This window comes from Ambystoma mexicanum, chromosome 7q (genome assembly GCF_040938575.1).
Source record: "Ambystoma mexicanum isolate Mex_15411 chromosome 7q, UKY_AmexF1_1, whole genome shotgun sequence".
Taxonomy (NCBI): Eukaryota; Metazoa; Chordata; class Amphibia; order Caudata; family Ambystomatidae; genus Ambystoma; species Ambystoma mexicanum.
Genome location: NC_090941.1, coordinates 462,251,780 through 462,277,703, shown reverse-complemented (window position 1 = coordinate 462,277,703; position 25,924 = coordinate 462,251,780). Strand labels below are relative to the sequence as shown.

Here is a 25,924-nt window from a genome sequence, read left to right as displayed (position 1 = left end):
TATGCAGGCTTCAATCCCCAGCAGTAAAACAACTACAAATATCTTCCATTCAGTACATTTGTTACTGTAGTCTTGGTAACCATGTCTTGATAACCATGACCCCTTGCAACATGAAAGTGTTTTTCAATATGGTTAACCTGTGCATTCCACCAGTCCTAAACTTGTTCAAGGCATACCTTTTAATTTGTTATACTGGCAGTAAGAAGTCTGATATATGAAGATATAATTTGAAAACTGTTCCTTTTGATGAATGTTGTATTCTTTGGTGGTGTGGTGCAAAGGCAAACTTGTTTTTGCATAGTGAACTGTTTTTAGAACAGAGTGATAAAGATACTACAGTATGTCATCATGGTAAATGCATTACCGTGTAGCTCTGGTTTGTAAGAACCATGGTTGTGAATGGACAGTATTCCATTTGCATTTCAATCCGACCTTATATCCAGAAACACACATTTTGAATGTTGCATTTCTGTGACTTCCATGCGTGAACTGCTGTACCAGTGATGTCATTGTGCATACCATAAGTTATGTCATATGTGATGTCATCAGTGATGTCAGGGGTGATGTCATCAGTGTGCATAGGGGCTGTGCAATGGGAGCCTCATAGCTAAGCTGTCAGAGCTTCTAATAAATGCAGAATTTGAGAGGACTTGTGCATTAAATCAGCACCTTGACGTAACTTCAACTAAAGATATGTTATTGAATTTCAAAGTTTTTGTTGCACTTAACTTATTTATTTTGACTGTACCTGAACTAAAGTTGCAATTTGTTTATTGTTATAGCTGTCTTTAGTTCAAAGAACTTCTACAACTGTTACAAGTAATGTTTACATAGGATGACCCATAACAAACAAATAGGGCTTCAAAACAAATACAGTACAATATTATTCATCCTAGCTTAAATTATTGTTAGACAATACATAATACAGACACAGATGACAAACAACTACAGTTATATCACAGTCCAAACCACATCATATTATTTATTTTACTGCCTCTCTACGCAGTCATATCAAGCAGTTGATCTGCACCAATCTATGTCAATATACACTTATTACAAATCATTTAAATCACCTGATTCATTATGGGCAACTATAAAATCATTCCAATAACATACATTTAATTACGTTAATTCAAAGGCTATTATGACTTTAAGCCAAACTGTAAAGTGCAATGTGCATAGATTCAGAGGGAGTGTTCAGGCAGTAATGCCAGAAGTGTTCTGTTTGAATGGTGGTATAATTATGTACATAACGCCCATAAATGGACATATATAGATATGATCATTTCGGGCATCAAGCCAGCCTTACTGTTGCAAGATTATCCGTTATCTTACATATCCAACAATAACGTTGGATTTTGGATAATTTCCATTGAGCCCCATGAGTAGCCCTAACTGGCAATTGATTGGTTCTCATTAATAAACAGAATTTCCATACCAATGGATCAGGGCAATTTATCAAATAAGCTTGTGGCGGGGAAGAATGTTGTGCCGTTCCTTCAAGTGCCTATAATTATGAAGTTTGCTCACACGGTTGAAATTATGTTCCCAATCATTTCTCCTCAGCTTTTTTATGAAAGAAAATTTGACAGATTTATACTGGTCACAACAAGCTCGATCCATTGACCAGTCTAAATCTGTATACAGTTAATGACAAGCAGTATCATAAATATTTAGGCAGTCTAACGTCTTCAATTTGATTACATTAGCTCCAATTGTTCGAAGCATATGACTTTCCGGATGACAGATAGTTTTGAGGGGCAAGAGTTCTCTCTGTTGCAGAACAAAAGATTTTAAAGATAATAGCCCAAATTCAACTCTAATATATTGAATGGGACAAGAGGATGGTAGTTCCAGAATGTTTCACCAGAAGAATGCCTCAATTTTATCTAGCTATGATAGATGCTTGATTGATAAGGCCTCTAACCAGGATGCTATCCCAGGTACCAGCCACTGCCCATAGAGCATCATAATCCCCCTCAGGGTGTACCCAACATAATTAGATACAAAATTCCACACAAGCACCATTATTTGCTTAGCTTGTCGAGTGTTATTTTCAATAAGCGGGTTATAGTACTGTTAACAACCACACCTAGATATTTGTAGCTTTCTGCATATTCGATATTCCCCCAGGTTACTTCCATTTTGGGTTTGTTAAATTTATTTGCTGAGAACAACATTATTTGCGTCTTTTTTAAATTGATACTAAGAGAGTATTCATTAGTAAAGCGTCCAAGCTCTTCCAGAAAAGATTCTATGCCGTTGAATGTGCGGTCTACAATGACAAGATCATCAGCATAGAGTAATGCAGTGACCTTTGTGAATTCAAATTTTGACTGGACAGTTCACCTTATCTTCTAATCATTTATCGATCTAGCTAGATAGAGGTTAAACAAATGTGCTTCTAATAGGCCTCTATTCTTATTCCGGTATATAAAGTTGGTTCTAGAGATGTGCCCGAAAATTATTGTTAATATCCATACTTGGCACTACGAGTAAAGTGTTCATCACCATAGTACTAGATCATCTACAGTGCTGGACTAAAGCAAATCATCTCCTTCACCCATTTCAATCCAGCTTTAGATCAGGGATGAGTACACCACATAACATTAATCTATTAGATGCGATAATAGCAAGAGCTAAGAGCAGAAATAATACATCTGTCTATGCCACGTTCATAGACTTTCGATCTGCATTTCATAGCGTTAACCGTCTGAAGCTATGGGAATTACAATCTGAAATGAATTGTTCAGGCTGGCTTTTTGAAATGTTGATAATGCTCCATTCTAATAACAGCTTCCAAATATGCTTGGATAATGAAGGGCACCTGTCTATGCTGATTAAGATTAACAAAGGTGTAAAACAAGGCTACCTATTAGCAGCCCATTTGTTTAAAGTTGCAATTAAACTTAACACATTGGATTTTATTGCACGTAATTTGTTGTGGTTTAACTGATGTGGTTCTTTAATGTTATTTATAATATCATCTCCTTTTTAATGAGCAGATTTATGTGTTTAGTTTTGGTTGAATTGAAGTGTACTTTTGTTGTTTCTTGTGATGTATCTTCTTTTTGTATGTGCAGACTCATGTGTTCTAATATTATTCCCATGCATTTGTTTAATTGTTTAACTTTGTAATGTAGTATGCTTTTGTGGAAGGATATGTTCTAAAATAAAGCTAAATTGACTCACTGATTATCACTCCAGACTCACAGACAACTTTAGTCTTTACCTGTTCCCTTTGAATAGGCTACTCTGGTCCTGCAAAAGGTTATCTGTCTTAACCTACGTCCAGCTTTTCTTGTTATTCTTTTAGTAACCTGAAGGGCCCTGGTCATCTGTAAAGTCATTTAAACTACTAAATACCTGCCAGGTCATACTAGTAAAGACTTTTTGGCCAGCCATTCTAGCTTAAAGATGTTTACCTGGAGGAAATTAATTCATGACAGGTGTGTAAAATGGTGTTGCATGGCTAAACACAAGAGTGTTGGATTTCAGGTCAGACTTAGAGTGGACTAATTAAATCTTCTACCTTAGTTGACCTCTAAAGCTATTTAGAGAATTTGTGAGGTATGATGATGAGACTCTTTCTGAACTTTAAAATTGGACATCTTCAATTTAGCGTGGTAGAGGAGGGGTGTGACAGAAACTCTGTACATTAACAGACTGACACTCAGTGAATGACATTTCTCAATTTGTTTCAGCTATGTCATATCAAAGGACATTGTTATTGAGGCTGAATGTTTTACAGTATAATAGTCAAACATTCAACAATGCCCTATTTTTTTATAATGCACTGATACAATGAATATGATATGTAATAAGCTTTAGACATGTTTTCAATATTTTAGCAGCACAGCAGCATTGACAGCCAGAAGGATTGAGACACCAGACACGATCATTGTTTTTATCATTGATGAGATAGGATTGCCTGGCATTTCACAATATCTTCCCTGATATTGTAAAGTTTGATAACATGTTTGCATTTGAAGTACATTTATTCTTGTGGATTCTTTTTGCCATTGCAGCTTTACACCAAAGTACAGGGTACTGTGGACAATCACGGAACTTGCCAATGCTCAGTTTATCTGCCAGATAACACCTTTCCAATAGTGCGGCTGGAGGAACTGGAGATGACAATTCACATACTGTCAATAAGAGCTGAACAAGAACTTTCTACAGTGAGTCAATTTGAACACAATAACATTGTGTTTAATGCATTGCAATGATAACTGATTTAGTCATACTTGTTTTGGTATGTGTCTTTATTATTACAGCCCAAATGGCACAATTATGTTTCGATGGCATTTGTATTTATATTTGTATTTATTTCCAATCTAGTCTCATCTTTTTTAAAAGGCCATGTCCAACCTTGAGCATTTGTTTAAATGTTCCCTCCTATCCTTTCTGATCTTAGCGGAAACATTCGAGACAATGGAAACATTGTGTATCATCCACAAGGCTGTCTGGGGCGTATGTTTCCTCCCGGAACCTGGCTTCCCACAAACAAGCGCCTACAGCCTCCACCCCTCCCAGCACTTTGCCTTGGCACACACTGCACTTGCTTATTTATTGGCACTTGCAGCTGCTCACTCCGTAGCACTTCCCTCGGGATACAACTAGCACTTCCCCTTCCCACTACCTCTCTCACTGAACTTGCACTTCATGAATGCTCACAAGGCCTAGTAGGTCCGCCTCCATCTTTCATTGTTATATTTCTTTTTATTTCCATGTTCCCTCCCTGTTTCCCTGTGGAAACACAATTTACTTGTTGTATAAGTGCCTTACAAATGCACAATAAATAAATAAAACATGTTTTCTAAAAGACAGCCTGAAACTCTTCTACCAAGACCTCAGTAATGCACAACATGGACTGATGTCTCCTTGTCACTATGACACAGACATGGTCCTCAATCCTTTCATTCCAGGAAGTGGGATGTGTGATAAATCCCCTCTAACAAAGTAGCCCCCAGGTGTTGTCACACTGAAATAGATTCTTCTTAGGCAAACTAAATTAATGAATGCACCCCTGTTATTTGTAGAGACTTGCATACTCCACCAGTCACCAAACAATTCATCTACCAGCACAGAGGCTGTCTGCAGTGCAGTACGTTATGCCCCTGCCAGGGTGTGCAGACCTTGATTAGGCAGAGAGTAGAAAAGAGCAGCAGAGGTGTGGAAAAGGTTAAAGGGGAGAATAGTTAAACCCACATAAAGATTTAAAGATACACAGGTAAGGAAAAGAATGAGAGGTACAGATGGAGTTTGTCATAGTTTGCATGCCTGCGAATCAGTGGAGAATGCTCAAAGCATAGGTCATAGAATAGAAAATCTCTAATGCTTCTGTGAAAAAGGATATACCCATGCGGGCAGTGTGTAGTACTTTTGGGGAACTTCTGAAAATTGGTAGTAAGTGGATGTTCGATATGCTTGAGATGTGCTAAATCTTGGTTTGCCCAGTCAACTTTCAGAAGTGAGAGAGCCCAAAGTGGACTGTGCGCAAGGCAAATCAGATTGGAACAAAGGTAAAAAGAACATACATGTGTGGAACCTCCCTTTGAGTGTCACACTTCCATGACCAGACCACTTACAGGGGGATCATTGCAGTGTCAGAGGAGTTAAGATTGTAATAATCTGATAATACTTCAGTATATTGTCTCAGAATGCAGTTTCTGCACAGCCCAGTGTCCCTGTACATAGGGCTGCCTATGTGTCATGAATGTTACATGCTTGTTTCATGTAAAACATTTTTTGCCACAGTAAAGACATCTCAGAGGAGCAGGGCTAAAGTCTTTAAATAGTGGTTGGTCCAAAAGTCTGTGTTGAATGGCCATTCAACTCCAAACAGACATCAACAACCAGTTATACAGTAGGGATAAGTGGGTGACCCTGAAGCCACTTACATTTAAGGGGGACCTTCAATATGTAGGTTCCTTGCATGGAATAGAGTATGGGACTGCTACCTGAGCTATCATTGGTCCCTGCCAGGCAACATATGGGGATTCCTGGGGTATTGGTGAGACGGGGTCCATATTATGTGGATGCTGGACTCAGCTGGGAACAATCTGCATATAATCTGTAAGATCTCCGTTATGCATCAGTACTGTGTTATACCTTTTTAAAGTGCTCTTTTGTGTATCTGTATTGTTGTATACCTCTGTAAAGCACTCAGTTACTTCTCAAAGCTAGGTCTGAACTCAATAAATACAATAATAATAATAACAATACAAATAATAATAATAATAATAATAATAATAATAATAATAATAATAATAATAATAATAATAGTAATAATAATAATAATAATACAAATAATAATAATAGTAATAATAATAATAGTAATAATAATGAAAAAAATGAAACATTGCCAGGAGCTGCAGTTTTCTATTTAGTTTATCAGTTGGAAATAGTCTAAACCCAAATAACTTTGGGACAAGATCACAGTTTAATATTTGTACATAACTGAACTGCACCAACACAATTGGATTAGATAACGATTAGAGGAAGAGATTCACTAAGCTCTGTAATGATAATGCAAAATATTTCAGTTGTTTTGTTTTATTCAGAAAAAATAAAATTCAGTAAAACATGTTCAATAACAACATAATCACACGAGGACATATCTATAAAATACATGATATCACAAAAGCTGAAAAGAAACTTGAATTCTCAATGACACATATAAATGGCTTCAAACGTCAACCTGTTATTTTAAAATAGTTTATACTGTTACACCAAAAACTTCCAAAATACCTAAATACCACCTTAACAGCTCTGGGTATAATGGCCAGTTTTAAATAACACATGCTACAAAGATTTTAAATCCCAATTAGTTTTGAATCGGATTATTAATTTAAAGAAGTTCATTCTGATCAACCAAACACATTCAAGATAATTAGATACCACCCAAAAAACCTCGAGGTGAGGTGCCCAATTCGAAAAAATAAATGCTTCCACAGGAAATTAAATCTCATTTTGGATTATGTAATATTAAATCAACTTCTTCCTAGCCTTCGGAAACTATGGGCATTCAAATAAAAATGTGTCTCTCGTTTTCTTCAATGCTAAAAAAGAGAACACACTTATTTGATGAATATGTAGAGCATTTCGAAATGTAAAAGGCTAGCAGAGAAATATTCAGCCTAAATAAAGAACATTTTCTTCTGAGGATCAGCCAGCCAGTTGAGCTGCTGTTGTCTCTCCTCAATTCGTTTTAATCAGCATCTAATTATACAAAAGTGTATACCCAGCCTTACATTAGAGAAAATGAGCCATAGCTCATACATTGGCCCTCATTACAACCCTGGCGTTAAGGGGTTAACGGCGCCGCAAAAGGTGGCAGCGCCGTTAACCCCTTAACGCCTGATTACGAGGTCCCTTTGCGTGTTGGCGGTTTTAACGGCTGCTTTTTGCAGGCGTTAAAATCCAACCCGCAAAGCGACCTTGGTGCTAAGTACGGTGCCGCAATTTGCGGCACCGTACTTAGCGCCTTCCCCATTCCCATTGAGCCCTATGGGGCAAAAATGGAAATGGGGAAGGGCCATGGCGGCATGGGGAATTACCGCCCCGTCAACCTCGGAATGGGGCGGTAATTCCCCATTCCGCCATGGCGGAGTCGGTAAGTTACCGGCATGGACCATGGTGCTATTAGCACCATGGTCCAACGTCAAGGTCGTAATGAAGGCTATTGTTATGTCTTGAACTATGCAATGTTGGCATTCTGGAGTGAGCAACATTGCATTCCATAGGTATTGCAAGTCTAGAATTGTAAGGGAAGATTTAATGTGGGCTAGCCTTTTCTACCTAGAGCCAGCAGTTAAATGAAATAGCTCCCATAATACTTTCTACTGGAATGGTGGGCAGATATTTGGGGAGTAATCATTTTATATTTTCAAAAAAACTACTCTCGTCAATTTCCAAATTAGTTAAAAAGTCATGGCCCATAAATCTGCTCCATACAGGATCTCTGTAGGTGCCTGCACTGCATAGACCTCTTGCCATACTTCCAAATCTAAATGCAAATAACAAGGTTGCCCCTATTTGCTGCTTTAAAACAGACTGATTGCAGAACAAATTGCCTTTCCAAGAGCCATTGGCTGAACATCTTATTGGTAAGGCATCAATAAAACTAACCTATTTAAGTATAACCACTTCAATTCTAATGTAGCTTTAAAGGCTTTAGACAAATAATAAGTCATAACAACAGTTTATACATATTAGCAAAGAAAGAGTGAGCTATAACTTTAAAACTTCTCACTGCTTCCTAATACCCACAATGATGTAGAAGTTAAAACAACATAATCCACATAAAGTAATATTTCAAGCTTTGAAAACCATAACTTCGGTGCATCAAACATCATCTATTTAATGGACAAAGCTTAGTCATTAATATATCAAAGACAAAGCAGTGGAGCAAGGACACATCCTTGACTGAATCTCAATTTTTGATGGAAAGGCTCTGTACACTTCCACCCCCAGCCCAACCTGATGGATGCCCCAAAATGTGCCCTATTTTAAAAAAAGACTTGGCCATTAGAAAACTACTGCAGCATGACAAGTGCAGTTTGTCACGCTATACGCACCAGGACAGAAATTGCCCTTTGGCAAAAATTATACATTTTCACTCCATTATTGCACCAGGGCAAAGTTTGCCCTAGTGCTAATGCGGAATGGTATTAGTACTAGGGTAAACTTTGCCCTGGTGAAAAAACACATCAGAAATGTATCTTTTTTGCACTGTGGCAAGTTTTGCCCTGGTGCATATACCATGCCACACTGCACTTGTCATGGTGAAATAGTTTTCTAATATGCCCAAGTGTTTTGAAATATAGGGCAAACTTTTCCTTAGTGCTAATATGGTGAAAACTTTGCACTTGCACCAGTGCAAAGTTTCTTGTGAAACCTTGGAGTATCCATGCAGAGACTCAAAATGATAACACACTGATGAAAAAATTGCACAGCGGTGTTAGAGTGCCCAGTGGGCAGTATGTGCCAAAAGCATTGCTAGTCTCTTTCCCTGGCTGACTTCAATAAGGGCTTCTTATTTCTCTTAATCAGTGCTTTGTAATTAGATCTCAACCTAATGTTCATTCAAACCAGGTCTTACCTTAAATTCCACTTCCGGTACCCTACATTCCCTGTCAAACCAGGTTTTTTGGCAGTGACATTTTGAATGAATAGCAGCCTTGGAGGAGACAATAAAAGGTGAAAGTCTTACAAAACATTTGGTAAACCTGACTGCAACTGCAGGGTTGGGGTCAGTACACTCCTAATAAGAGTCAAGGGTATGTTTTAAAATCAATTACCAAAAGGCCTTGCACAAGGCTCTGATTTACATGGGGTATTTTAATTAGATCATACATTATGATTTGTTTTGAAAGGCTGAGGGAATCTGATAGCATCCACAATATCATCTCTTAAACCGCAGCAGCTGCTATTGAGGGGGTAATATCACACTCAGCTAAAGGAGCCATATGTGTATATTGATGTATTGGCATGGGATGCACAAAAATGAATTCTGTTTTAGTCAAGTTAAATTTGAGATATGCTAATGCCACAATGTCTCAATCTTAGAGGAGTATATTGTCACTCTTTCCAACATGAGACAAGTTCTTATTGACAGTAATGAAACTGCTTGGTTTATGTCTTTCTTTGATCTTCTATTTACAATTATTATGGTAATATAGCACAAGAACCTGAATTTAATGGAATGGAGTATTTTATTCTCAAATAAAAAGAAGCATTTGAAATGTTTCTATATATTGCGCACAACTTTTTAAAATGTTTTTTTGCCAACAGAAATAGAAATAAGCCTTTGCTAAACACCATGGGCATATTCGCAAAATCGTATCTGCCATTTGGAATGAGATACTCATCAGTTTTGCACAAAAGGCACGTGCCCTTAATACTAAAAGGGCATTTGAATTTTTGCATTATAGGTTTTCACATTCAAATGCCCTTTTCACCCGTTTTATCAAAGCCCAGCTCAAACCGTTTAACCTAGGAACGTGAAATTTGGAAGGTACATTGTTTCAATGGCATAGGCACCGACTAAGGAATGATTTTTGGAAATTCCATCCCTAAGAGTGTTAAAAGGGGAGTGAATTTATTTATGAGGAGACCTATATCTCAAAAAACAAAAATGTTGCAGACGTGAACATTGGTATTTAAATTAGAGAACATGTGTTTAACCATTTTCTGAAAATCCAGTTATGGGAGGTGGAACAGGTGGATGATTTTTTTTTTGAAGGATAGCCATCTCTCACAAATTGAAGATGTTAGAAAAGTAAAAAATCACATTTTAAATCTTCTTTATAAAGGACGTTTCTGAACTGCTTCTTAAAATGGGTAACGAAGGGTATCCCATATTTGAGAGCAAAATTGTCATCCCTTCTGTCATAGGCACAGTCGTCAATTCCCTAATGGACCTCAGATTCAAAATGTACCCTGACATATAAAATCTAATGGAGAAATCTACAGAATGGTTATGTGAGCATGCAATTTTATCAACAAAGAACAGCATGACTGCCATAATCAGTAACATACTTATTAGTTCTTTCAGAGGAGTCCAAATGGAATACAAATCTGTTAACTCAGTGGTTCGAAGTGATGACACAGTACACAACCCCAATGAGTTCTTGAACACATTAAATCCTCCTGGTCATCCCGAACACAAACTTCTCAAATTGGGAGCACCTGTGATATTATTGTGAAACCTCAACCTGACCTAAACTCTGTAATGGCACTAGATTGCGAGCAAAAGCTCTCCACAGAAATATGATTGAAGCTACGGGGCTAACCGGTTATCGCCATGGGGAGTCCATGTTCATACCACAAAAATCTCTTATATCTTCAGAATATCCATTTGAATTCTATAGACTTCAGTTCCCCTTAAAAGTTTGTTTCACTATGACCATCAACAAATCTCAGGGGCAGGCTTTAAAGGTAGCGCAATTGATCTAAGAGAAGACTGCTTCTCGCATGGGCAGTGGCCTGTTATGATGTGATATGATAGGATAGTCTATTTATATAGCGCCTACACACAATGGCCCTGATTCATGGATTATTTGCGCCGAGAAAAACGGGATTTGTGCGTCATTCTGCCCGCAAATCCCCATTTGTTAGACAGGGATTTGTGGGCAGAATGGCGCACAAATCCCTTTTTTTGGCACAAATAATCCATGAATCAGGGCCAATGTGTTTCAAAGCGGTTCAAGGCAAGGGAGGGAACAAGGGAAAATACAATTACATTCTTACAGGCCATGAACAGTAAGGATGTTAAATTAACTGTTCCACGGGTAGCTCACTTAACTCTTTGGTAATCATAGCACCTGAAGGGAGAACCACTACTGTACCAAATCCCAAAATCCACAAAAGTGAAGCTGTAGGCCACAGCTAGTCTTTTATCCAAATCATATACATTACGGTACATTTTAAATGTGATCCTGTCTTCACAAACAGGACAGACTTTAAAATGCACATAAAACAAAGTTATTGCCCTATACCTATTTGTAACAGCTGAAAGGGGATATGCAATACAAGTGAGGATCGTTCATCACCGTGACATGCCTTTTCTTTGAACTAGAACACAAGTAGTGTGCAGTACTACTGCCCTCTCATGTATATCTATCCATCAAATAAGGAGAGTAATCAATCATTCTTCTGTTTCACATTTCACTATAACATCACTGTGGAATGCACTCCCAGCACCCACATACACTATGAGTGTTTGTGATACAATAATGTTGATAGCCCAGTCTCAACACCAATGTACCCAAGAAAAACATCTGATACAGTGTAAAAGATAAACAATGTTCTTACATACATATTTACAGCCTGGCTATTTCTCATTTAAACTAATACACCTATGGTATAATTTGTTTATAACAATGAACCATCCACAGATTTCAATTCCAGAACAGACACTTATTTCGTCAAAAACATATAGGTACATCACTGTAAATTGTTGAATGTAGCCTAATAACAAATGTCATTTCACTAAAATTTAATTTCCTGTTAACCGCACCAATACTTATGATTAATACATTTGATCTCATTACGCATCTGCCCCATCACCTAAAATGTATTACCTCCTATGTTGATCACGTATTGTCTAATAGACCACTTATCATAAACTCTCATATTTCATGATTGACATGCATTGCTTCTGTGTAGTTTTTGTTATTAGTTACAGCTGTTTCCCATATCACCATGATTGTAATTATAGATCTAAAGCTCTGCAAAGGCAGTCATTAAATATTCTTTTTCTCAGCAGGAAGACACCTGTATCACCGGATCAGTACAGTCTGTGCTCCCGCATAAATGAGGGCTCACTATAGCCTCTCAGCAGTCTTTTCCTCCACCCCTGCCTGCACAAACTTCCCAAATTGCTTCTAAGGCTACACCCTCATTAGCACATCCACTACTGATTTAGTTCCAAAATGTATTGTGGCATTTGCTCTTCTCTTACAATGGAATGATATATATTCCATGCATGTAAAAGAATGACAACTTTGCTGTCCACTGCACCTGCTGATAGAATATTTTAATTCTTAAGCAGCATGCTCTATACTGCTTCAAATATCACCCCGCAGAAACATTCTCCTGCAAATCCATTGGTGAGTTGGCCCCATTTAAACCAGAGTCTATGTTTCAATATCGGCACGTCAACATATTACCAGTCACGTTAGTTAAGGTAGCTTACATGTATTGAAACAAGTCTACATTTATGAGTAAACAGTACCGTTTTAAATAAAGCACTGGAAATTGAGCCAATGTGTAGAAATGTGTCTGGCCTTGTCTCCCTGCATAATGCAAGAAATAGGGCCCCACAAAATCATATTGTTGTAGTACCTACTGGAGAATACCAGATACCAGGCACAGCCCCTTCATATGTAACACATATTGGGCCATTGAGACCAATACCTTTGTTGTCCTTCCTGTCATTATGTTAAAAGTGGGCTGACATGCACCAGATTTCTAGCAGTGAAAAGTGGTCCCCCAAAAATGGGAATGTGTGGGTACAATAATTTAGAGGGCACTAATAAGGCATATGAGTTCTTCTTTGCCACTTATTTTGAGTGAATTTTCATACAGGCAGTATACTCTGGTAGCATGAATGCAAACAAAGTATTTGTTGAAATGCTATAAGTAAAACTGTTCATTTTTCATATTAATCTTACATTTAAAAATATTTAAAAAACCTGATTTTTAAAAACATTTCCTAAAGTATACACTGTTTATGTTGGTCCAGATATAGAACTGCATAGAGCCAAAGCTCACTCGTGTTCTAATGTGATGCATTCCTTGTCATCCTCATGTCTTGTTTGCTGCGCTCAACCCTGAGGCCAGGCCAACACCCAGACACACCACTTCTACTAAATATATTGTGACAAAGTCCCCTTCCGGGACCTTAGTCTAATGGCCATGAGCCAAGAGACGATGGGAGATGGGTGCACAGACAAACCAGTAATAGAAAAATTAATTTCCCCCAATGGCCCTCAGAAACATAAACAAAATCCAGTCCAGATCCGTGAATCGAAATTAGGGGTTTGGGGGCAAGTCAATCTGGGAAAACACCCAGTTCTGTCACTGAAGACATGAACGCTATCAGACAACCTGTCACAGGACCCACATATCGAACTCAAGCGGGGAACCTATCCTCAGAGGAACCACAACTCCCACAATGCCATTATCCCCCAACCAGAAAACCCAGAACGGACCAGGGGAATGAAATTATCCATTCAAGGATCGGGAGGCCATAGCAAAAGCTTTCAAGTACAGGGAGACCACAAGATAAACATAAACATCACTAGATACCCCCTAACCTACTTGTCTCCCCAATAGCTGCACTGCATGATGACATCTATACAAGCTGTCTTTTCATCTTCTCTCTGCACACAGAATTTCCAATTGGCCACTGGGGTTGATAGAGAGTCAGCTCAACCATCTAAACCTCACTCTCAGTATCAGATCAGGAAGTGAGAGGGCACAGCCAATACAAACCCTCTCACCCTTTAGTGTCACAGCTGCAGACTTTCAGTCCTAATTCTAATCGGGGGATGAGGGCATGTTGCCATATAAGCCAATCAGCCCAGTTCAGTGCAGTGGCTGACAGGAGCCGGCCACTCTTGTTTGGAGGATGGAGATTGCTGCAGAGGAGAGGTGTGACAGATACTTTGGAGACTGGAGACAGGAGTTTGCTAGAGAGGGGAGCTGGAGAACTGGCAGCAGTTGAGAGGAAGATGTCATCTCTACAAAGAGAAGAATGGGTGGGATCTAAAGGTGAGCGAAAGGAGGGTGGTAGTAAAAGCAGGAGTGGCTTTTAAATTAATACCAGTAACAGAAGAGGGAGGTTGAAAAAGCAGGAGTGGAGTGTAAACCAGTGCTAGAAACAAAGAAAAAGAGTGAGGAAGTAAAACCAGGAGGGGGTTTGAAGTCAGTAGTAGAAACAGAGGACCGGAGGGCGGAAGCAAACCCAGGAGTGGTGTTAAAGGTGGAATAGGAACAATACAAAAGGAGGAAGTAAAACCAGGAGTTGAGTGGCAGGAAGGGACAAGAGCAGGTGGAAAGGGAGGATATGAAATCTGGAGTGGATTTGAAGGATGGAATAACAGTAGAAGGCTGGAGAAAGTACTTCCCAGATTGGAGTGGAAGGTGATGAACATATGCCAGGGTGGTTGTAAGTAGACATTGATAAATCAGAAAGAGAAGGTGCTAGGTGAAAGTGAGGACACTGAGGATGATACTTGCTCAGATGAGCAGAGTGAGGTAGATTGTCCAGGGGGTTACGAGTATTGGGTGAGAAAACAGAAAGGCATAGAGAAAAGAGATTTTGCATTTATTAAGACATTTCAAAAGAGAGGAAAGGAGCCAGAAGCAGGCTTGTCACCTAAAAGTAGGAGATTCTAGAAGGCACAGACAAGTCCCAGGGAAGTTTAATGGGAGAACAGGGGCGGGGGATCCAGCTTGGATCAGGGAGCATAGTGGTAGTTCAGAGAGGTGGTGGAAAAAATAATGTCATGACGGAAGGCTAGTACGGATTGGTCCTTTTGCCTCTCCTCTTGATGACCCCAATGTGATCTTTAAGCAACCCCTGACTGCCCTGCTGAACATCAAGTATTGGTTTAATCTTGGGGTATGGGACCCCTGATACCCCACAACTAGTATCAAAGGAGAAGAAGGAGGGTTTGCAACATACTGGACGGGTGAGTGAGGTAACTCCTCTGAGACTATGGAACAGTGGCTGAGGCTTGGAACAGTAGCTGAGGCTTGAAAGCCTCAACTCTTATCCTGACACTGGGCAAGCCATTGCATGAGACACTGGAGGAAGGAGGCATTCTTAAGGTTTTATTTTTGTTGGGTAATATCCTGTCCAGTTTGTGACAATAATTTATTCTAATTTTCACATTGGTAGATGGGATAATTTTTGCATCATTAACAGCTCTCATCTTCTGTTCAAAATCATTATATTTTGCAGTGATCACCTACAACAAAATAGTTCGAAGAACTAAAAGTTCAAATATTTCTCCAACAAGCTCACAATAACTCACCAAAATGTATCCGACTAAAACATTGTGTAATTTCACTACTGCAAACTTTTATTCACAGTAATTTACAAATGGCACATTCACTTTCCCAGCCAATGCCAGGCATTCACCTCAACAGCCACTCATATGTGAATCACTGCACAGGCCATTCAACTTCTTTATATTTCCTTTCTTTATAATCAGTTTATTAATTATAACACACTGCATTTGTGTACATTTGCAAGGATGTATGTCCTGTATTACCTTTTTCTTTGGCAGACAGACCAATAAATTGCAAACCAGGACCCACATGTGTAGAAAACAAAGTACACATCCCCTGCTCAAATCATTTATTCAAAATGTAGGGGCAAGTGAACACATTGAGGGCACCTGCACCTGTCAATAAAAAAGTACTTAACGTTCCCTGTGTGCCAAGTTATACATCTTAATAACTGATTTCTACAATAGTTCTATCAACAGAGGACAAACAACCCAACTATAACCACAGGCAAAAAAGGCATATCTCCCAATGGTAACGTGGTACCAATATATTATTCCAAGGAGCAATGTATAAAGAAAATATGTCATCTTAGATTCCTGAGTAATCTGCTGAAAAAAGTTAAGCCAAGATGCACACTTGTCAACTATCAAAACAAACTGATTTTGGAAGCTATATTTGACAGATCCTGTCAACTAAAAAGAACATTGTGCTTTCTCATCTTGAACAAAATCAAACATTTGATGAAGTTAGTTCCTAAACTAACAACTCTCAATGTTGAAAATGTCTGCAACTTTGCTGGGATTATTTGCTTTCAGACCAACACAACAGAACCATTATTCCAGCAGGAAACCTGATAACAACAGCATCAAACTCCAATTGCCATGGATGTTGATGGAGAAATAATGGGGGAAAAAAACTGTAATTCCACAGGTTCATGAAACAGACATTGAACTCAATACTCCCCTTAAATAGGCACCATGTGCAGAGTACAGATAGACCTGTACGTCCATATACAACATTCAGCCACAGTGTTTAAATCCCTAAGACTGTTTCTAGGCAATTCATAAATGGAAGAAAGTAAAATCAAAACATTACTGAACATAGAATTGTGTTCTGTTGTACCCACATATGCTTAGAGAGACAGGTGTTGGGCTTGCAAAGTCAGGTCCATCATATAAACATGTTAGCAACACATTTCTCTACTATATTCAATCAAGCACATAAATATACAGCACTAAGAGTCCATCTCTAGACCTGCAAAAATGAAATACCAGTTTCATGTCAAGTACAGTAGAAGAGGTCATCCGACAAGTAAATGACATTGAAACATTGAAACTCCAATCACCGCACAGTAGTCTGTAAATAACAACTTCTTCAGCACTACATATAAAAAAGAAATAACTACATTTGAAACCACTTCTGCTGAAATACCAAAGTATGAGTCTGGTTGTAAAATAATTAACAAGATAATTGCATAGTTAATACATATCTCCTTTAAGGTCGAGAACAAGAGCACTTTCAGTGGTTTCAATTGGCAGTACACCTCATCCAGGAAGGTAAATAAGATCTAAGTAACCTGTTATTTTTCACATATTTGCATAACATGCTCAATGAAAACCACAGCTTAGAATGATATCCACTTCCCTATGCTCTCCAACAAATGCACCCTTGTGAGACAATTACAAAATAAAAAAATGCATCCTTTCCATGCCATCGTATGTTTACCACCCACAACTGCCTGAGTACTCACTTTTAAACTACTCAAAGATATGTGTGGCACAGTTGAATATATACACATTTGGACCTAAGGAGAATGCACTCACTCTAGGCACTCTAAATGGAGTGCCAACCAAATGTAATAATGTGTGGACAGAAGTAGAGAATCTAGGCAATGCAAAGGAATTCCTATGTATCTTAAAAAGCGCAATCAATAACAACAAGAAATACATGTCGACACAGGCATGCATGAAGCAAAATATATATATGAACATGCTCCACATTTGCTATAGCTGACAATGATGATACATAGATTGCATTCCCGGGACACCATCAGATATGCTTTTGGAATATATTAAATGCGGTAGGCAAAATGGGTGATGAGTGCATGGCAAAAATTGTAGACACATACTTTTTTCTACTCATTTTCCCCTCGTGGAAAGGCGTAATAAATGAGAGGCCTTGACAAATAAGTGCATCAGAGTGCCTCTCTGTAAGTGTGTACTCCAAAGATCCAAAGTTACACCAAAATATTGAGTTCATTTTGTATCTATTCCTTGAAAGTGAACCATAAACTGTATAATCTTAGCCAATTAACTAATACAAAACATGAATGGGCAAAGATGAAATGTTGAAGTCAGGTATTACCAACATCTTGGGAAGCATGTGTGGCACAAAAAAATACTGACCCTGGTATCATGTTGATGCTCATTGTATACTAAGGAAAATTGGTCCTCCAAAATGGATTCATCATACTTAGATATTCTAGTATGCATGGAGCAATTTGCATGATGTCCTATACACTTCCCAACAAAACAACAATGATATTAATTTGAAAAGCACTGGTGAGCTATGCCCAAAGGATACAGTAAAAGAGACTCTGTTAATTTTGCCATCGCATTATTTCCATGTTACATTTCATACCAACAAAGATTGCAATTCACTTGGAGACGTTGATCATTTCTTTTGAAGAAAAGAATATCAGTAAAGAGGAGTTTCACATAGTCACATACTATTTCAGATCAAACACGCTCCAAAAAGTGCCTTTGACACTGACACTGTTTTGCAATATATAGACAAACAAATTACTTCTGTTATCCCCTCAAAAGAGAGCAATTAAGTTCCAACAGCAAATGTGATACTGTTCTTACAACATAAGTGTGGTAAATAATGAGGGTTCCATTACAGAAAAAAAAACAGAAAGCGTGCAGTAAATAGTGTTTCTGTTTCCACAAATATGTATGCTCATAAGCCTATCTGTATAGTTAGTTGCATTCCTGCGCATATGCAGTGTTATTGGCAAGTTCCTCCTTAATACTTGCAATATGAAACAAGCTGTATCCTCCACATAAATGAACAATTACAGTCCAGTCATTGTGTCAATGTGGAATGCCAACAAGGATGTTCAAATCGTCACAGACAACCCAGCAGCCATAGCAAGGCATGTCTCTGGTTAATCCAGTGTTCCTTGAAAGGTATGTAGCTATGGCATGATATGATTTGGTATGATATATATGCTATGATATGATGTGGCATAAAAATGTTATCATTAAGAGACTGTAGGGCAAAAACAACAGCAAATTCTTTAACATGTATGGCACTGTAGGGCATATCAGATAACATATTTTGTCCTAGACTTGGACAACTTCATCTTGAAAAAGGGCACTGGTATCACTTCAATACATTGAATATCTAGCTGTCTGACATGTACCCAGTCAAGATATCCTAAAAACGAACCTCTTTGACAGAAGCCCTCCTTTGGAACATATGTTCCTGTGTGAGATAGCTCAGAACTAGACATACAAAATAAATGTGCCTACAGATGAAAAAGCAGGATGGAAATGGCACTTTGAATTGTGAAGACTGTTTATTCTGACATTTTAAACAAACTTTGAAAGTGCACATTAAGTTGCTTGTGTAGACAAGAAATAGTTGTATTACATGGCTCTTCTGCAGTTATGGGCAATGCTGCAGGGCTGCCCAAAGCGAGGCAGGGTAACTGCTGTTACCATCAGCAGGCATGGAGAGGGGCAGCCCAACCTCCCCCCCTTTTCTGCTCCTCTCCCTCTCCCTAAGCCAGAGAGACACATAGTCTGTGCAACACAATACTGAGAAAGGGTGAGGTGTGAGCAATCACCTCACCCTTCCTTCATGCAGCAAGTTGCTAAGCACCTAAGGAAACCAACAGGCAGCCAGGAATCAGGTTCAAAGACCTGCCCCCCAGGGGGTCAGATAGTCGGCTATCCTGCCGGGGGCTGGAACATAACAGCCCCCACTACTATACATATCAAAGACCCAGGGTTCCCCTGGGTCTTATAAATACAGAGCGGCATGCTCTGAGAAAACACAAACCGTTTGTGGACCCTGAACGGGGACCCAAACACACAGGAGGTGCACTGTTTACTCAGTGCCTTCCAAACCTTTGCTTCTTTACCACAAAACCCTCCCACCCTACAAATAAGGGAGAAGAACAAAGGAAAAGAAATACAAGGCACTGTACAGTGCCCACAACAAGTTGTGGGACATGAGAAGACGGGCACAGGCCAGAGGGGGGTAACCCCAAGACCCGGTGCCCAAAAGTGTGTTACTATCATGATATGTGATTATTGTTATCTCCATAACCATATCTGTACAATAAAAAACCTACAGCCTTTTATTGCCAACACTTGACCAACAATGTGTGAGCCAATTTATTATGAGTGAGGGTACGGGGTCGGCAAGAAAAGTATGCATGCATATGGGTTCAGCAGTTACTCAAACCATAGCAAGCTGAACAAGAATTAAGAGGAGGGTGCAATACTTTCCAAACTGGAATTGACTCTGAATGTTACAAATGTACAAACAAATGTTTCAAGATGAAGTTTGCCAAGAACAAATTGCTAAAGAAATTCCTGAAGGAAGTCATTTACTTTAGTAAGCCAAGAGGCACTCATTGAAAATTAGGCAGAAATAGCAACAAGTGAGTTGAGTTCAATAATGCCATGCTACAAGCCAATGCTACAAGCCAAACAGGCAGAGGGACACTTGTTTACCCGAATTCAATGCCAGGAAAATAGTGAACCTCTCAGCAATTCCCACTAGGCATGGCGAGCAGCCACCCTGAACAGATATGATGCCCATGTTAAGACATGCAGACAAGCTAAGGGCATATTAGCACAGCCTGAATTGTCATCAACTGCATATATTTGTAATTTACATTTGTATTTGTTTGGGTAACTAAGAAAGCTTTGACAAGAAGCTCTGTACAAAAGCAAGCAAGAATGGACGAGTAGTCCCAATGCACAGTGCATTAGTAAAACATAGCAGTAACATTTGCATTCATTAGATGTAGTATGGAGCCAATGGGACTGAATGCAATACAAGATGTGTTAAAACATACAAGGAATATGACAGTATGGACCATTTACATATGGTACATCATTATCATATGCAGTAGATACATCAATGAAAAAGAAGGGGGGCTCAGCAGTGAGGGGGAATGCCATCTGACTTTTTGGGTGTTCCCTATAATGAAACTAAGAACCTTTTAAGGGCAGTTTGGAAACCATTAGCATGGAAATGAACTTGTTGTGAATGTAGAGGGCTACAGTGATGAGTGTAGAGAGGGTGAAGGAATACAATTGAGAGGTAGCAAAGAAAAGACAATGTACAGACAGGTAACAAGAGCTTGAGATCACCGAATATGAAGTGGGAAGTAGCAAGACAGAGATGAAGTTATGAAGAGTGGGGGCAACCCATGGACAGATTTAAAGATTAGAAGGTGGAATTTAAATTGGGATCAATTGTGCATGGGCAGCCACCCCACATAAAGACACTGCACTGAGGCGGTGGAAGAACACATGATATTAAAGAGAGTTGCATAGCAAAGTTAAGACCCTTATCAAGTGGAATTTAGAGAGTCCCATAGGGGACTGGAGCAGCAATCTAGCCTGTGTAGAAAGGAGAGTTTTAGCAGGGTGCATCCTGAGAAAGTGATGCATTTTACAGGGATGCGGGAGGCTAACACTGGCAGCCATAAAGGTTGAATTATTTAATTTCTGTGCCCTGAGAACTATACAATACCCTGCATTTCCAGCTAGGCATAGCCTGTAGCTAGGCCCAGTGGACACTGTGCCCCAGGCATGTCCTAGGCTCATGTGCCAAGAACAATAGCATTCCATGCATTGCCAGCTGGGCATGCCCTGTGTGTTGCCCAGCAATCACAGCATGGGAAATACCTCACCTTCCCTTTTTAGACTGCACTTTGGCATCATTTCCTTCTGAGGATAAAGTTGGAAAATGCTTTATTTGTACCCCAATACATCCCAGATTCCTGTGTGGAGCTCCACTAAACCTACCTAATATATCAGAAGTTGGCAACATTATTCCTTTTTTAACTTCATGACATTGCAACTATCTGGGTAAAGTGGAATGGTAAAGGTTTTCTTTGAGACTGCCCCAGAAGCAGTTATAATTGATATTTGTAACCTCAGCCCTCAAGCAATGTGCACTTGGCTGCTATACAGTACTATGCATCTACGTGAACTCTTTCACTGAATTTATTTATTGTTCCCAATCGTCAGTATGCCTAACATAAAATGAAATGCACGCCTACACTCTCTGCACATTGTGCCACTAGATGAACACTGTACTGTCTTGCACAAAGTACACTTTTCAGATTTGTCTGAACCTGGTAATTCATTTACAAATTGAGACCAGCACGATACCAGAGGGGATCCACGACTACACAGACTAGTGATACCCCAACATGGGATACCCAGGGATCTTTCAGATGGGGTAAGAACACATCCTGTTCTTACCCCTCTGAAGCTCTCAATTATGATGCACTTTGCTCTCTTTATTATATAATACATCATGAAACTTTAGATGGTAGATATTCTTTGGGGATACAGAATAGGCTCTGACGAATAATGTTGCAGGTTTATGTCCTATATGTCAATCTGCGCCTCCAGATAACAGCATTCCTTCGGAGGTGTTAGTATTTGAATGTACAGCAGTGGCAAGAATAAAATAAATATATAATGTAGAAAGGTATCAGCCTCACATTTAGAAAAGAGGGAATGTGAGGATTGATGACCATAGCAAAATGATCATAAACCAGTAGTAAACCCTAATAAAACTAAACCTCACCAAACTTTTTTCTACAACCTCCGAGATGTGCATACAAATACTGACGAGTCACGCGGCTTCCAGATAGTAACGGGGTGCAGTTTAGCACTGGAACTGATCAGTAGGCACTTAAGCAAGAGTCTGAAACTACCAGCAAAGCACACCGATTTGTTTTGTCAAACAAATGAGAAGGTGTGACATTTGATTTTGGACTAGAAACAGTAGTCATGTTTGATGAACCAGCTCTGTACAGCAGCATTTCACAGGAGAAAGCAGTGTGAGTGATAGATTGCAATCAAAAACCCCATCCTGTGCCCACACCACTCAATGATGATCTCCTCTGGATCACCATGGGTTAGAACTGTTTTCTATATGGAGTACAGTTCTGCGGCCAATCTAAAGTAATGGCCATCAGTGTGGCATTCCCACCCAGCATAGCAAACGTATGCATGTCCCAGTTTCAAGTATTCCACATTTCTACTAATCATTTCTTCCTCGATATTCGCCTATGGTGAAGTTGTTCTGTTGGTTTGGTCATTTGGCAAGAGACAAAGCAAACAAATAAGAGAATTTACTTGCTAGCCCAACAATGAGGATCAGTATTTCAACCATGGATAGATCATCTTTGGCATTTGTGGATATTTATAGAGAGGTCCAATATCAAACATTAATATCAACAATGTACCAGAAGCTTAGTGCCCTGAACACGATGTTAACATACATGTACAAGCATCACCATTCTCAAAGGGACCACATCCCCGTTGGGAACTGTTCTTGGGAGGATAGCTCTGGGGCAATGCGCTCACCTTTAAAACAAGACAGCACAGAGCAACACAGGTTCGGGTCCATGCATAGAAACCTCTGGGTATTAAGCGTGCTATAAATAACCAATTATAATGATAAAAAAATGTATATAATTATAATTCAGGGGTGAGATGTAATTGCTCCTTCAATGATGTGTCAAAGTAGTTCATTTGTATTATTTAAGTGGATATGTAGGCAATGAACATGCTGATGTTACATGAAGTTGTAATCCATGTATTTTACTGCTACATAGAATGTAGAATTGAAATAACTAGAGCAAGTCCCTTTAATTGCTGCACTTCATATAGTCACTAGATGGGATCCCACATTTCTGTCAATTTGTAAAACTCAGGCTTGTATCCTAAATCCCTAAGAATAATCCAGACATGGACCCCTTAGTCACTGCGCTTTAGGGAGCCTCAGCTTCATCTCAATGATGAGGCCCAACAAGGCAAGAACACATGTCTGAGCTTGCTTATGGTAGTCTTGTTCAGAGAAGAATCGTATTGCTTTTTGGCGCTAGGCCTTTGTGAGTGGGTCCAGACTGATATGCAAATGAAGATCTCTCTCTATGAAGGGTGCAATGAGCTAAAATGTGGCTGTAGACTCTGCTGATGGGACACCTTCGATAGAATAGGTTGTTTGAACCTTGTTCGTCCTCAGTAGAGGGCCTCCCATATTTTGGTACATTTTGTAAAATGTCAGGTTTTACCGTAGGTCAATCAGGATTTACCCATATGTGTGTGCCTTGTTAACTCTGCCACAGAGACACTCAGCTTCCCCTCACTAATGAGACAAAACAAGGCCAAAACATGTGCCAATGGTACCTGATTTTGCTCTTGTGCAAAGGTGATTGCCTGTCATTTCTTGGCTGACAGCCTTTGTTGGTGGGAACAACCTGATTTGCAAATGTAAAGTTCATCTCACTTAGGGTGCTGTGAGCTAAAACATGGTTGCAGTCCCTTCTCTGTGGGACAAATGCCATAGAACAGGTTATTTGAACCATGCTCATCCTCAGTAGTGGGGCTCCCACATTCATTTCTGTAAATTCTCTATATGCAACTCCAGTTACAAGCACCGTTCACCCATCGACGATTCCCTACAGGCACCAGTACCATGCCCAAACTAGCAAAAAGTTGGTAGCAAATTCCTTGGTTGGAGAAACACAATCCTCACATTGATTGGCGAGCAAAGACGATACAGTTCCCAGAGTGTGCAACCACTTGTTATCCTCGACCCAGTATTGGCCTAGCGGTAGCAACGGCCGAAGGACCGCAATTGCCTCCAGAGTATCAAGAATTCAGAGATGTCTTCCAGAAGGAACAGGCTGATACCCTGCCTCCCCACAGATCTTATGACTGTCAAATAGACCTGCTACCCGGAGCCACTCCCCCTTGCAGTAGAATTTACGCCCTTACCGAGCCTGAGAATTTTCATTTGCGAAAGTATTTAGACCAGTACCTGGCCAATGGCTTTATCCGTCCGTCGAAGTCCCCTGCATCCTCGGCTCTGTTCTTCGTACAACCAAAAGAAGAAGGTGACCTTAGAGCCTGTATTGATTATCACGCTCTGAACCAGATAACTGTAAAAAATCGGTACCCAATACCTCTGATCCCAGAGCTCATTGACCAAGTGAAAAACGCCTGTATTTATACTAAACTAGATCTGCGGGGAGCTTATCACTTGGTACGGGTCATGGAAGGGGACGAATGGAAGACGGCATTTCGTACCAAGTATGGGCTGTTTGAATATCAAGTTATGCCCTTCGGACTATGCAATGCACCGGCCGCCTTCCAGTATTTCATGAATGATGTCCTCAGAGAACTCATTGATGTCTGTGTTGTTGTCTATATAGATGACATTCTTGTATACTCATCCTCAGAAGCTGACCATCGAAATCATGTCAGAGCGGTCCTTGAAAAACTTCGCCAACATAAACTTTTTGCCAAGCTTGAAAAATGTGTTTTTCATGTCACGGAAGTCGAATTTTTGGGATTCATTCTGTCACCAAAAGGGGTCCACATGGACTCAAGAAAAGTTGACGCTATCCTCAAATGGCCATCTCCTACTTCCGTGAAAGGCGTTCAAAGCATGCTTGGCTTTGCCAATTTTTACCGCAGATTTATTCCAGAGTTTTCACGAGTGGTACAACCCATCACCGCCCTCTTAAGAAAGAATAAACGATTCGAATGGTCTGCGGAAGCAGAACAAATCTTCCAAGAGCTAAAGGCTAAATTTACCTCGGCGCCAATTTTGAAACACCCACGCCCAGACCTCCCCTATATCGTTGAAACTGATGCCTCCAGCTTAGCAATGGGAGCTGTCTTATCACAAAGAGATCCAGAGACTAACCAGCTGCATCCTGTGGCATTCTGGTCTCGGAGGTTCTCGGCGCCGGAGATCAACTACACCATTACAGATAAAGAGCTTCTAGCGATTAAATCCGCCTTTAAGGCCTGGCGGCATTATCTTCTTGGGGCCAAACACACCGTCACAGTGATCACAGATCATCGAAATCTGCAGTATTTAAAAACCGCCAGGGCTCAATCTTCCAGACAACTTCGCTGGGCTCTATTCTTTGCTGAATTTGACTTCGTAATCACCTATCGCCCTGGCCACAAGAACGGCAAAGCGGATGCTCTTTCCCGAATTGGAATGGGAGATAACGTTGCCAATCCAGAACCTGTACCAATAATTCCTGAGCAAAGAATCGTGGGCCTGATTTCTTCACAATCCATCGAGGATATTGAGGAAAAAACAAAACAAC

At 39.7% G+C, this 25,924-nt stretch overlaps 1 protein-coding gene across 1 annotated transcript in view; it reads left to right on the top strand.

Annotated features, from left to right (window-relative positions):
* The window catches only part of OLFM4 (olfactomedin 4), a 154,493-nt gene that overhangs the window by 24,915 nt on the left and 103,654 nt on the right, over positions 1-25,924 (top strand). The window contains exon 4 of the mRNA XM_069639496.1: positions 4,029-4,181. Coding sequence (XP_069495597.1) covers positions 4,029-4,181 — 153 coding nt within the window. The remainder of the gene's footprint in view (positions 1-4,028; positions 4,182-25,924) is intronic.